Genomic DNA, 15,772 nt, shown 5'->3' with positions numbered 1-15,772 from the left:
ATGAGTAGTAAAATTATTTTTAAAAAAACACAAACAATTCTTCTTACAAAAATTATGTTTAAATAAAGTGAAAAATTTCAAATGTCTTCAGAATTTCTAGATTTACAGAAGATTATATAGAACTTTTGTAAATTTGGAAAGTGTATTTTTCCATAAAAACTTTACCATGAATAGAAATAAAAACTTCTTATTTAGTAAAGAAATCAATCATAAAAATAATTAAGGCTGCATTAATATTCTTAGTTTACTCCTCTTAAGAAAGTAATTTTTTTCTCCCTTTAATTGCTCTTTTTTTCCAATTACTCTTTAAAAGTGCTCATTTAACTACCAAACATTTAACTACTTCAGTAACATTTAACTACCAAAGAGCACTTGATATTTATGAAGGTAACCCAAACAGTAAGGGGATGAAATTGTGTTACTGTAAGTTTCAGAAAAAATAATTGCCCTACATAAATTCAATTAATTTTTAAAAAATTTACATAAAAGAGACATGGAAAAACAGTACAAAAAAAGGATATCTCTCTTTGCAGTATCTTCTACTCCCATTAAATCATCACGATCAGCTAACTCCTCAAACTAAAATGGTGAAATAAACACATAAGAAATAAGTAGAAAATTAAATATAAAATGCAAATATAATGGATGGATGGACTATACATGACAAAAAAAGTATTATACAGTAGAGTCCCGATTATCCGAGTTAATGTGGACCACGACTAACTCGGATAACCCAAAAACTCTGTTAAAGGGAAGAGTATTAAAATGGAAAAAAAAAAAAGATTAGGTATAAATGTAATATTAAATGCAGAGTTTATACGAGTTCACCACCTACAATTCATATTATAATTAAAACCTTGCTTAAAAACACTTAAAAAGCGTACTTAACGAGGATTAATGAGTTTTTACTAAAAAAAAGTCCTTAATCGTTTTTTGCCTTACATTACTTTGGCATGTTTTGCCATTTTTGAGCTATAAACAAGAAAGCTGGTGTCGCCTCCTCTTGTTGTTCAATATATTCAATATCACTTTCGATAGCTTTTATAATGATTTTTTTATGTTGAGAGATTTTTATATGTTGATTTTTATCATCACTGTCTTCATCATCTTCGCTAGATTCATTTTCATTTCTGACGATATTAACTATCATTTCATATGTAATCTCGTGTTGTCCTTCAGCTTGTTTTACTGAGTGTTTGGAAGATAAAATTCAGAATTTTTTTCTTCGGTAGTTTTAAAAATAAACTAAAAAAAAAAGATCTGTGAAATATTTGATAGCTCGGTTAAAGCGGAAACTCGGATAATTGGGGCTCAGATAATCGGGACTCTACTGTACTTAAAAGCTGCTTCTGAATTACTTTATGCTACAGTTAGTTCCTCCATCAATAAAGTTGTTTGGAAAAAAAGTTAGTTTTTAGTACAGTTTGTTTAAAATAAAGTCACAATGAATTCATTAAGCAAATAAAAACATAATTGAGAAAATATAAAGATATTTTTTTGAAAAAAAAACTATATAAGGACTTATTTACTAAAATAAGTCTTAAAAAAGAAGAAAACAGCAGAACTACAAAAAAAAATATTTAAAAAATTCCTATTTCATTGCTATAATTTCTTTAAAACATGAATTCATTTGTAATTTATATTAATTTTTTGCTGTTCGTGTTTTCTTTAACTTATTTTTTGCTTTAATTTCATTACATATTTTTTATTTGTTTATAGATTTATTTCTTAAAATTTGCATTAAGAGCAATATATATGTACACTAGAGAAAAAATGCCTTTTAAATTCCAAGTCCAAAAGTTTGTTTCAGATATTAATTTCCTTTTTAAAAATATTGTAATAAATTTGGTACTTAATGTTATAATATAGATCTTTGGTATAAAAAAATAAATAAATAAAAAAAATTTAAAAACTTCATTAAATCTGTCAGATTTTTTTTAAAAATAGTATTTTAGACAGAATTTAAAAGAAAATATCTTTGAAATTTAATTAGTACACAAAAGATAGAAATATAGAAGCTAAAAGAGATATCATGAAAACAAAGTACAGAATATCAATAATATAAAGAGAAATGTAATTTAGTATTCTAATAATATTAATTATAGCACTTCATATTTGAAGTTCTTTTGATCATTATATTTATTCCAAAACACATTATTTCTTTAAATACACAAAAATTTGAAGAAATAATTTATTAAATATGCATCTAGTAATATTTTTTTTATTCATTTTTAAAAAGAATTGAAATGTACAAATTTTTAAGTATCCAGTGTTAAAAATACATAATAAATACCATACTTATCTAATAGAATAATTAAACTGAGAATTATTTATTATTGTACTGAACAAATATCAAATAAGATATACCTACTTGTAGTTTCATTAGACGACTTGTATACATTTTGAAATAAGAAAATAAAATCTTGCTCATTGTATCCAAATATTCTTCTCTAACCTCACGAGCAATGTCCCGTTCGTGTGTCATAAGAAATTGATAAAAGAACTTGTACTTCAGCAATGCATTTTGGGGAATTTGATAATTTGTCATTGGCTTCCGAAATGAATAAATCTTTTGCAACAAAAATTCACGTATTTTTGTAATTGCCTAAAAATAAAGGATTTATCAATTAATTTTCAAACAGCAACAACAAGCAATTAATACATAAAAACTAAATATTAAAAATGTTTTACTAGATTCGCCCTTCAGTAATTTTAAAATCTTTATTTAGACTATATCTAAACTATATTTAAACTAGATAATGTTAATAATTTTAAAATGTTTGTAGATGATAATTGATAATTTCAACATTTAATAAAAAAGTTTAAAAAAAATTTCTATGTTGTCTAGCTTACCAGTCTTACCACTGTAATTCATTTATTACAAATAATACAATCAAATAATTAGAAAAAAATGCATGAAGTACGGGGCATATTACAAACTGATAAGTGCTGAACAATGCACATTTTTTAAAAAAAAAGGGGGGATACTTATGAGTGAGCAGCGATAGCTTAAACATAGTAATTTCTAAATCACCCATTAAAATACTTTTAAGTGTAATAAAAGAAATTATCAATTAATTGTAATTTGTTTTATACAATTAAAGAAAAAAATTATAAAATTATATTTATACAATACATATGATTAATTGGAAACATAAAAGAGCAAAACAATACTTTTATTTTTAGTTTCTCTAGCACATCTTTAACATCTTGGCAACATTTTGCATCTTTAAATGACTGCTCCTTAACAAATGCAATTTTATGATCTAGAATCTGCAGATCTTCTAAAAATTCTTTATCAGTAACTGGTGATTCAATGATATGCCTAATGAAACATAAGTATAAAATATATTTAGTAGAACAAGCAAAAAAATTGACAAAAAATTAAAAACTATCTTTCACTATTTATAAAGAATGAATCCAAGGTTTAATCTAATGACATAAAAGTCAGAGGACACAATACTGCAATGAAAGAATGAACCAATGTAATTTTATAAACTCGAGGTCAGAAAATCTAATTGTTCTGTAAATCTGAAAGGAAAAAGTAAAAAGAAACAAGCAAAAGTAAACAAAATTGGAAAAAAAGGCCTCTAGAGTATTTCAGATTTGGTAAGTAAAAAATACTTTAAAACAGTACTGCAAGTCTGTTGGAAAAAAAATAAAACATTGTTGGAGAAAAAAAAAACCTCAATTTGGAATGATTCATAAGTATAAAACTTTAATAAAACAGCACTTCAAATCTAATGAAAACAACAATCACTAGGATGCATCAAATTCAAATTTGTAGAATTCAGAATTATAAAATTATGTTAAATGAAACTAAACTGAGCAATACCCTTATAAACTAAAGTCATACTAGCATAATTTAAATTATTTACAGCAGAGTTTTAAAAAAATTTAAGTAGTTCCAGCAATTTTTGTTATAATAGCTCTTGATGACATTAACACTTACACCAATTTATACTGACTTATAGATTTTCTTTTTTTTAATTTAAGTTCTTAAAGTCAATAATGAAAATAAAGCAATTTAAAAATAAAGCTATGATGAAAATAAGCTATGACGAAAATAGAGCAAATGGAATCAATTTTTTTTTTGTTATATGAATAGATATTATTCTAATAATATTAGTAACATAATTTAAGAAAATTGGACTTATTTTGTAACTTGACTGTATTTCTTTCTGTTAAAAAAAATCATGATGATTAAATCTTAAGAGATTGCTTAACCATTTAAAAAAAAAGAAAAGGAATAATTCTTTAGAAAAAAAAATTTATTAGTATTACATTTATTTTTGAAGCATTTTTAAATAGTGAAATTACAAAAATCAGCAAATAATTTTTAAAATAAATATATAAAAATCAAATTAATTTTTTATATGGAGTTGCTTGGTTAAAAAATAACTATGAAATCTGTTTTTTTTTCTTTGTTTTTTTAATTATTTGAAAAGTTTTTGCAAAAAAATGGGGTTAAGCTGTTTTACACAACCAAAGTGTGTTTCAAAACCTATTTGTGATAAAATAATATAATAAAAACATTCAAAAAGGTTTTAATAAAAAAAAGTGATGAATATCTTACTGAATTAAATTATCTTGAACTATCATATCATCCACAAATTGGCTTAATTCTCCTCTGATTGCCTATAAATTGAAATATAATAAATATCACAATCAAAATAAATAATAGTACATATTAAGGGTTGAGAACAAAAAACTATGTTGAACTTTAAAAAAAAGTAAAATCTCAAATTTTAAATCAACAGTACATTGATACGAAAAAACTTTTGATATTCAATAAAATGTTTGGCCACCAAATAATTTTTTTTTAGGAACTTCCATCCATTAATTAGATTTGAATGAAAATTCTTTTCTAAAAAAATTATTTTTTTATTGTATTGAGCTCTTAATAAGTCTTGAGACTTGTACTGAAATGATAAATGATGGATAAAGCAAAGTACAAAAAATTAACACAACATCAACAAGCACATTTAAATTAACATAGAAGTGTGTCGGAAGAAACTTAATGCGTCAAATATTTTAAAATTAAGTTTTTGGTATCTTGATAATTAATTTGAAATATTTTTAATTTTTAGTCCAATTTTAGTTTTATTGATTAAGACATAATGCAAATATTTAGATATTTTCAAATTATCAAAAACAATGAAAAATAAAACTTCATGGTGGGATAAAACATTTCTAAGTGTTTTCTTTGTGTTGAATAATTAACCAATATGTGCAAGAAACCTGCTTTTTATCATGTTATTCTGCATGAAAACGGCAAAACTCTTATTCTTTATATGGCAAACAATTTTATAGGATTCTATAGTTTCTACCAAATAATTTTATCAAATAATGAAAATACATGTCTTTTCTGTTAAATCATTAAAGAAATATTGAAACCGATTTCTCTCACATCATTTATATGAAAATGTTTTATATAATGTTTCCCTTTTGAAATTCTATCTTCCATTAATTATTCTGAAAAAATAATTAATGATTTTGAAAAAATTATTAATGAAAGATAGGGGTATGTTGCTAAATAATTTGTTCGTGGTTAGGAACCACAGGTGAATAAAAGTACTTGATTATAGTTTGATAGAGATAAAATATGTGGAACTAACTTGACGATTCTTGAGTCGAATATTCATAGATACTGACTGTTGCTGCAAAGTTAGAATTTCTTTACTTATGCTACCTAGGTCAGTTTGAAACAATCGTAGCATTTGCTCCATTCTCTAAAATAAAATACATAAATACAAAAATAATTTTAAATAAATAATTAACACTCTAATAAAATAAAAAACATTTAAAAATTAATCAGTGTTACATATTTATTAGGCACATAAATGTATTTTAAAAATAAATTAAAAACTTTTAAATCATTAAACCTGTTTAACTAGGGTCAGAAAAAAACCTGGCTCTTTTTTTAAAAAAAGCAAAAAAACATATTGGTTTATTTATTTCAAATTTTTAATTAATTTTCGAAGTATTAAAAGTATTTAGATTTTATTTATAAGTTAGACTATAGGATTTCATTAACATAGAAAATATTAAAACTTATCAATTGACATACCTCATAATAATAATAATAAAACTATTGCAACTCCAAAATGATTTCTCTTAAACAATAAATGAAAAATAAACAATAAATAAAAAATGCTAAAATAATGCCTAATTTTTCAAATGTTTGTTAAAATTTCATCAAAAAAGCATGTCAGTTATTAATAGTCATGTTTATATCATTCTAAATTTAACACGTTCGTTGCTATCAAAGCGCTAGGGAGACAAAGCGGCACCTCCTGGTATGCCGACGACGCGTTAATCCGTCGATCGACTATAAGTTATATTTGGTTATATGCTCTGTGTTTAGTGTGGCTTTGGGAGTTGAACGGAGAGGTTGTTTCGGCACGTTAGTGAAGCATTATCTTTTTTATTTTTTGTGATTGGTTTTCAAAATTTTTGTTTGAATTTTGTTGTGTGCGTGACTGCCAATATCTGTATATTGTGCTTATTATTTGTAAATACATTCAGTATTGTTTCAGATATGGTACTACATATACTTGAATGGTATTCCGTTTTATTCCTTTCAAGCTGCTATTTTATGCAATATGCCAGTAATTTCTGAGAATATTGATCAGACACGCTGGAGCGTCAGTGGTACTCACGAAGACAGGTAAAGTCTGTGTGCCACTGACGCTCCAGAGCATCGGAAAAAAACACTCTATAAACAGAAAAATAATATGTTTCTTCGTTTTTCTGGTTTTACTAGTAAAATATAAGGAACATTTAAACCATTAAAACCCTGTTTTGTGATCCGGCTTCTGAAGATGGAAACATAATTTTTAGTGGCAGCTAATGTGTTAACATAAAAAAACTATAATGATCTAAATTAAACATTCTTACATTCATTACATTGTGTTTCAGTGAAATTTTTATTAGTGTTTACTAATAAAAATTTCACTGAAACACATTTTACCAATGTAAAATTGTGGTTTTTTATCATAATAAAATACAAAATTTTTTAAACAGGGTAATTATTATTTCTAATTCTTTTTTAATTTTCTAAAAAAAAAACTTAAGACTTGACAACTGTTCTCAATTTTATGTCTTAAAATATGAAATATGACTTAATAAATAAAATATTGCCTAACAAATAAAAACCTTAGGATAAAATTCTAATAGATCCAGCAAATAAATAACTTCTAAACCTTCATTTGAACTCCAACCAGTAAGAATACATTTTTAAATTATAAAAATCGCTTAGTTTTTTAGTTTTATAATTTGATTCAAATTTATTTTACAATTGATTAATACAATTTCTCTTAAGAGAGCTACAATTTAAATCACATACCTCAAGAATTTCATCACAAGCAGTAATTTGATTATGAAGACTAGCAATATTTTGACTTTCTTGGATATCTTAGACAGTTTAGAAAATATGTTCAGAAAAATGTACAATATATAAGTCATAATACAATAATCATTCAATAGATTAATAATTTGTTAAAGCAATGATACGTAATACTAGGACATACATCTAATCTTTGTTACATACCACATAAACAATAAACAAATTATGAAAGCCATTACCCAAAAACCATCTGTAAAATTAAGTTAAGCAGCTGCTCATTCATCCACATCAGATCACTAGCCTCCCAATACCTTCCAAAAATATGGTTACTAAATAGTGCAGGCCACAATAGTTAAGATTGTATGATAATAATCTATGGTAAACATCAGACGATTGATCCTGAACAAATCTCTATTTCAAGTACATGAAGGGCTTATATTTCAAATTAACATAAAATTTGAAAAATAGCCATGCAGATCACAATGTAATGAAGAAGTAAGTACAATAAACACAAAATCATCATCACTCAACCATAACCAAGCACCTAGCCCATTTACAGGGGTAGCAGTAAAGTTTTTTAAAATTTTAGGGTAATTTTAGGAACTTTTTTCAAAAAATTTTAGGTACATTTTAGGGGTAATATATGATTTTGCTAGGATAAAAACACATCACACGGTAGTTTATTACATAACAGAAGATTATTACAATTCATCCACACACATCATAAATAATTGCAAGCCATAAAATAAAGCTCTGAAATTTATTAAGTCAAGAATGAAATCTCTGAAGTGTAAAAATGAAATTTCAACTTTACATATTACCTATCAGAAATTAAGTACATAATTCAGGAAAAGGGGCAAAAGTGAGAATAAATCAAGAGAAAAAATAAATTAACACCAACTTGGATTTTTATTTAATTTTTACAGGGTGGCCACTCAAATCAGATTTCAAATTTCCCTGATTTTTCCAGGTTTTCCAGATAAAATCATAAAATTTCCAGGTTTTTGTTTCTTTCATCTTATACAAGGTAGGAAAAGTGTTTATATTATAAAATATTTCATTCAAAATGTTATTTTTTTAACATATAATTTTGAAAAAAAAAAAATTTATTTTGACAATTTGGCAAGATTTTTTATTTATTTTTTAATGTTTTGAATCAAAAATCAAATATTGACCAACAAAAGAGTAAAATTAAATATTAATATATAGTTAGTTCTTAAAAAAACCTTTTTTTAAAAAAATTAAAATATGTTATAAAAGGTTAAAATGAAATAGAAAAAAATAACAATTGTAACAATTTGTCGACAAACATTGCTGTTAGCGATTGTAAAAAAATGTGTGATTGGTTGGTTTGCTAAGAAAAAAAAATTCACAGATTTCTTTGAATGGGAATACAAAAGCTTTCAGAAAAAGAGTGCAACATAAAATCTATTATTATTAAATTATACCCAACTAATTTTTGGAGAATTTTATAAAGTTAAAAATACAAAAACATTTAGTCAAAATGGAAAAAAATTACCACGAAAGCATCAGAACAAACTTGAGCCATAAATGGATTCAACCCAAGGACAGAATTTAAAAACAGAAGCTAATATCCTAATACCCTCTTCCACCACAATCTTTCCTCAATTGCACAGTCCCATAGCGGTCAAAGGTTTCTACATTCGTTTAGCAACCGTGGAAGAATTTTATGTGGCATTCTAGTTTAACAGAGCTGTAATGGAGCGAATTTTGATGCAAGCAAAGTATCGCTAAGTTGATGATATTTCAACTGTTTGGAGATACATTTCCGTCTAAAAAAAGTGGGTATAATGGATGAAATAATTTAAATTAAGAAAATTAGTAAATAATTTGAATTAGTGAAATGTAAAAAATTATCAAAGAAAAGATTTCCAACTTTTCTTTAAAATTCCCTGATTTTTCCAGGTTTTTATCCAAATTTCCCTGATTTTTCCAGGTTTTTTCCAGTATAAAAAAATTCCCTGATAATTCCAGGTTTTCCAGGTGGGTGGCCACCCTGTTATACCTTCTTAATCAAAACTTTATTATTACCCTTTACCATACTTTATTAAAAAAAACTATTGGGTGATATTATTAGATTTCAAATCAGCAATTTATATTAGAAGTTAGAGAAAAACAAATTAATCATAATCATTTTTCTAATATATTCTTGATATGATTTGTGAGATTCTTTTACTGCCCTCAATAGTGTTGTGGTGATCTTCAACACTCCTCCATAATTTCGAATGGTATCTTTGATTAGTCTAAGAGACATAATAGTATTCTCATGGTGACTCACATTAAGCATTGCTTTATTTATTGAAAAACCTCTCTCAGGATCAGAATTTTAGGAACACCAACAAAATTTTATCAGATTTTTAGGAATTTTAGGGTTTGCACATAGTTTTAGGAATTTTATGAATTTTAGGGGGAATGCGACCCCTGCATTTAGGACTATCTTTTAACAGCCATGGCAAGAATATCACGTAAATCTTGACCCTGATCAGATGATGTGGACAACATCTGAACTGGTGCACCTCTTTCCAAACTTCCATACCACTACCAATGAGAGGATTTTCAAGTACGACAGATTAAAAGTTAAACTGGTGTGTGCACCTTGCTCAGTATGTATGCTGGTTGTTTTGCTGAGATCAAACTCACGAACCCCAACCAGCATTGTGAAAGATGCCCTAATAAACTGTGTTACCGGAATGCCAATAAACAAAATACTAACAATAATAGCCTCTGAATGACAGGTTAAGATATTACGAATAAATAAACTCACACTATTTTTTATAACATTGACTATAAATACAATTTTTACAAGCAAATGAATAAAACAGTCATTAGCTATAAAAATTCAATATTGCATATCATAAGGATACAATCTTGAATGGATGCATTTTCAACGTCTTTCAGTTCTTTCTCAATCTGTTTTGAATATTGCCTTAAATCCATACCCTTTAAAAATCAAAAGAAAAAAGATGATTTCAAAATAACAGAAAAATAAAAGAATGTATAAATTTTAAAAAAGTGGAACAGCAATTGTTGCAATAACTTCAAAATGTAGAGGTACTAATTTAAGGGGTCAAAAGATTTCAATTTTTTATTATTTCAATTCCTTATAATCAAATTTATTTAACTTACTTAGTTAAAAATTTAAAAACGTAAGTAGTTCATATATAGTAAGAAAAAATTTCACAGAAAAAGGTAAAAATTTACTATAATCCAATTTTATTGAAGACAAAGTTTACAAACTTCGATGTTATTATTATTATTAAGAATAATTTATATAATTCATATTACACTAAGAAATAATTATGCTATTATTAATCTATATAAAATCTAAATTCAATCATTTTTTTACAACCCTCTTTCACAAAAGGTTGTGAACTCTTTTTATAACAACTTTATGACTAAAATCGCATTCGTTAGCAAAATATTAAATGACGCAAAAAATTACTCATTTCAGAGGTAAAAAAACAAACCATATAAAATGAGAATATACTTACAGATTTAAGGGCTTCTTTAATAAAATCATCTTCTAAGTTTTCTTGTATATGGACTATAAAAAGAAGCATTGCTTTATTAAAAAATATTGTGACAATATTGCTTAAAGATAAAAGAAAAATGGAGGAAGTGCAATTTAATGACTACAAACTAATAAAAATCAGAAGACAACACAAATATTTAACATACCATCCACTTCTTCAAAGTTTGATTCATCATTTACATAAGAATCATCACCAAATAATAATGAGTCAGCAAATGATACTTCTTCAGAGGTCTAAAACAAATTAACATTATTGTGTATAATTTAAAGAAAATATCAAAGCACAATGATGCGTGACAGTTATAAAATAATAGTAAAATATTAACATAAGATAGATAATAAAAGATCACAAATACTGCTTTTCAAACTTAGTGGTCGTTCACAGCATAAAATAGGCATTTAGAAAAGTTCCATTGCAGCTAATTGCAAAGTACAGTAGTAATGTTAACACAAATAGTCAAAATCTGTTAAAAGTATAAAAAGCATATAAGAATAACTGTAATTTCAGATTCGTAAATAGAATTAAAAATTCTACTTTTGTTTCTGATTGTAAGTTTTAGTTAGACTCAGTTCCTAAAACATATATAGCAAGCTGCATTACACATAACTTAATACTTAGCATCTATAAATCTGAAAAAATCATGAAAAAGCTATATCAATGAACGAACAAATAAATTTCTCAACAAACCAATGAGTGAGAGAATAGAATAGATGAATTAGCTAATTGATGAACAAATAAATAAAAAATTCATCAATAAGTTTATTAATAAATGACAAAATTTATAATTCAGTGAATGGGCAAATTAATAAATTAGTTAATCTACTAATTTCATTATTATTGATTCACATTTTTTCATTTGTCTATTCCTTTATGTCTTCATTTATCAACTTGATGAGTCACTTAATGAATTGCTGATTTATGTAACAATTGGTTAATTTGTTTTCTCCATACCTAGAAATGACTTTTAAGTGTAATTTGATTGCTATGTGTTATCCATGTATAAAGAATGTGCATGAACTAAAACTGACAGTAAAGAAGCAAAATTAAAATTTTAATTTGAGTCTGTCGTAACATCTATAGTTAAATCGCAAAATAATGGGAGTTCATGCGTAGATACTCGCAAATTTTTAAAAATAATTAGACAAAAAGGATTCTGGTAACTTGAACAATTCTATGACTATTTATAGTAACAGGAACAATATTATGGTTATTTACGGTAACAGGAACAATAATGTGGCTATTTATAGCATCAAGAACAATACTATAGTAACAGGAACAACACTAAGGCTGTACATGAAATAATAACAAAGTGTTAGCAATTTGTATGCAGAGTTACACACTACAAACAGTGTTGTATTAGTATCATTTTTTAATGGGAATAAGCAAAAAATTCTAACATTTTATATATTTAAGAACATCTAGAAGTGCTTAGAGAAAACATGTACAATAAATTTTGTTTCTAAATACATTTGAATGCCATTTAAAATACATCTGCTTTAAAATAAGGTTTCTTCTTAAAGTTTTTAAAGTAACATTTCTAAATACAACCATTTTAAAGTAAGTTTTCCTTTCATGGTACCGTGAGAGTTGTTGTTGTTAATTTACGTTGCACTAGAGCTGCACAATGGGCTATTGGCGACGGTCTGGGAAACATCCCGGAGGATGATCCGAAGACATGCCATCACAATTTTGATCCTCTGTTGAGGGGATGGCACCCCCGCTTCGGTAGCCCGACGACCTGCGCGCGAAGTCAAGCACTTAACGATAGCACAGTTTAACGAGGACCAATACCGCACACCCTTGGTCCCTACGCAGACTGATCCAAGTGGTCACCCACCCGCACACTGACCGCAGCCAGTGATGCTTGACTTCGGTGATGGTACCGTGAGAGATTCATCTGATTATTCACATCAAATATACCCGCAGAAGCAGCAAGAAATAATGCAGCACACACAACTTTCATTTAACAAAATTTAAAATTGACAAGAAACTACAAAAATTCACAAAAGAAGAATTTTATTGAAGAAAAAAAAATATTGAAAAAGTATTAAAGGTACTTTCATTACTGTTGATTTATTAACTAGGCAAATTCATATTCAAATATTTGAACTGTGGCAAATTTGTACAAAAAATTCAAAACAAAGATTTACTAACTTAACTTTCAATAGAATAACATGGAGAAAACATGCTATCTTATTGCAGGACAACGAATGGATCCTACACCAAACTTAGTTGGCGATCAACAAGTGAAGGTAAGGAAATTTCCTTATCTTCACTTGTAAAAATGGAAAATATTAAATTATATTTATCATTTAATAAAAAAAAATTTATAAAATTTATGTACCATTTAATAAAAATTATATAAATTTTAAAAAAAACTTATATTATAAACAGTAATCGAAACATGTATTACAACATGTGCCATAAAATAGATAGATTATATTCCTAGCGACATTTATAAAAAGAGATTATTAAAAAACTTATTGTAAATAAATATTAATAAAATGTGTTTACTTTTTCTAGATCTAATGGAAATTCTGACTTTGTTTTTTCCATCTTTACTGTTTTCTAATCTGAAAAGATAAATCAGATAAACTCACTTAATTAAAATGAAAATAAATTATAAATAAAATTAAAAAAATGCATATTTATTGCATTAAGGAAAATCTTTTCCACTATTTTAAAATGCATTTTAAAACAAAAATCAAGGATAGAGTATTAAACAGCTAACTTTGCTAACAACTAACAGTTTATGCTAACTACCATCCTCCAGATGCCAATGGGTTTTTCAACTTGCAAAAATAGAAGAAAAAAATATATGTAACAGTTTGCCTGAAGTAATAAAGGGGTTCCAAGTCGATAGACTTCTGCAAAGAGTTTTATAAATTATTATTTGTTAATGCCCATTGTCATCAAAAATTTTATGACTTTTGTGGCAAAAGTTCCAAAATAAAGATCTCAGCGGATGAAAAAATGATAAAAAAAAGACCATAGAATGACAAATATTTCAGATGGTAGCTAGCAGCGCAAATTTATGACTTAGCCCATTCAGTGTAATAATAAAACACTCAATACACTAATTCAGTTAAAGAACACAAAACTTCATGTGACATTAAGCATTATTTTAAAAATCAATCACAAAATTTCCCCATGATATCAGAGCTTTAGTTAAACAAACATAATACCAAATATTAAAATAAAGACTTATTGCTCTTGTGATTTAATTTCTTTACAGAATATTTGCATACATATAATTATAATATATTCTGGTATACACAGTATAATTATATTCTGGTAATGGTTTGTCTGGTGACTACAAGTTAGGGGATATTTCCATTTCGTGATTTGTTGGGCCAAATATAAACTATTGTCAAGGTGCCAAATAGATTTCAAACTTGCAAATGTTTTTTTTTAAAAAAAACATGTAGATATTTGCTCAGGGCTGACTAAGAGAGTTGGTCTCTTTCTATGATGTTCTTTTTAGTTTCTCATGGGAAGCCGACTGGAAGTTCCCAAGACTTGACGGTTATCCTGCCACAGATAACGATACGGAAATCTACCCACAAGTTATACCCTTAAATGATTTATCGTTTCTTTTGTGATTTCTGGGGTGCTTCTGTATGGTCCGAGCCAAAATTTAGGGACTTTTTGAAGCAAGGACGGACACAGAATTTCAACAGCACTCGTATAATCAATTTAAGCAAAAAATATGAGCCAACTATGGAAAAACTAAGACTGGCTAATTAGAAGAAAACCATACTTCATATACTCACTTAACTCCAAGTTAATAACATTAATAGACTTCTGTTCCACTTTCAAAAGATTATTCCAAAAACCAAGAGCGTATATTGCTTATTTTTACAACGTTTCAATAAAATTATACAATATGTAAGCCTTACGTGGCTTTCATTAATGGAAAAACTCTTGCTTCAAAATATTTAAAATTATGAATAAGTAAATTATGAAGGAGAGTCTAAAATTAAAGATAAATATGAAATTGCTACTCTAAAAATAATTAAATTGATTTGTGAATAAAATATGTGTACAAATAAATAAAATATATATGGTTTTAATAAAAAAAATATGTACATACAAACCATTCTTAACTAACGAGCATAATAAATTTTAAGTATTTGACATTCAAAGCTTTATGAAACTCATAATTAAAAATACTTTAAGATTCCAAACTTATTACATTTTTTAATAATAAACTTTATCACACCCAGGGCACACCAGAAAATTTAGTATTAAAAATTTATTAAAATTTAGTATTTCTCTTCGCTGGCACTTCCATCAAATCAAAACAAAAACATTGCCTTTTAATCACGGTTATGTATGTCCACAGCTTGGCAAACAATGGTCCACAGACACTAAAAAAGTTACCAGAAAGTTATTGGCAATCGAAATGAGCTACAGATGGCGCAGAGTGGAACTCTCTACCTATGGCAATACTTTACATTCCTTCACCACTAGCGCGTGGAGAGTCATAGAAGGAGGAAGTGCGTTAGTTTCTGTCTTGATTTTCAAATAGACTAAAGTATTTTAAGTTAGGAAACTATAAAGAACTGAAAACTACATTAAACATAGTTTTAAAAGAGAGCGTCATGGAAATTTAAAAGAATATTTTTTACAATTAAATACAAAAAATATTAAGAAAAGGAAAAATATCGTAGTACAGAAATGTACTACATTTTTTTTTTCATTTGTAATTACTTAAGGTGGGACAAACGATGCCCGACACGAGAGAAATTGCCCCCTCTGACCACCTACTGGTGCCGCCCTTGCACAGATTACGTATTCTCGTGTTGCAATCACGAATAGTTCGAGAATAATTACTATTAAACTTCGTAATTTACCTTTAAACTTGTAA

The 15,772-nt window shown here is 26.7% G+C and overlaps 1 protein-coding gene across 3 annotated transcripts in view; it reads right to left on the bottom strand.

The window, feature by feature from the left end:
- LOC107454655 (vacuolar protein sorting 52) overlaps positions 1-15,250 on the bottom strand; it is a 32,748-nt gene extending 17,498 nt beyond the window's left edge. Inside the window, exons 1-11 of one of the 3 annotated variants that reach the window (XM_016071920.3) lie at positions 15,098-15,250; positions 13,417-13,475; positions 11,048-11,135; positions 10,861-10,913; positions 10,234-10,309; positions 7,349-7,416; positions 5,619-5,732; positions 4,577-4,638; positions 3,175-3,325; positions 2,372-2,605; positions 522-579 (exon numbers count right to left, since the gene is read on the bottom strand). In XM_016071920.3, the coding sequence (XP_015927406.1) occupies positions 522-579; positions 2,372-2,605; positions 3,175-3,325; positions 4,577-4,638; positions 5,619-5,732; positions 7,349-7,416; positions 10,234-10,309; positions 10,861-10,913; positions 11,048-11,135; positions 13,417-13,458 (946 nt within the window). In that variant the 5' untranslated portion in view covers positions 13,459-13,475; positions 15,098-15,250. Of the gene's footprint in view, positions 1-521; positions 580-2,371; positions 2,606-3,174; positions 3,326-4,576; positions 4,639-5,618; positions 5,733-7,348; positions 7,417-10,233; positions 10,310-10,860; positions 10,914-11,047; positions 11,136-13,416; positions 13,476-14,995 lie in introns of all 3 variants that reach the window. The other 2 variants (XM_016071918.3, XM_016071921.3) reach the window with 2 other exon arrangements.
- Positions 15,251-15,772: the final 522 nt, after the last annotated feature.

The sequence above is a fragment of the Parasteatoda tepidariorum genome, chromosome 1 (genome assembly GCF_043381705.1).
Source record: "Parasteatoda tepidariorum isolate YZ-2023 chromosome 1, CAS_Ptep_4.0, whole genome shotgun sequence".
Taxonomy (NCBI): Eukaryota; Metazoa; Arthropoda; class Arachnida; order Araneae; family Theridiidae; genus Parasteatoda; species Parasteatoda tepidariorum.
Note: the sequence above shows the minus strand (reverse complement) of the source record. Positions and strands in the feature narration are given on the sequence as shown.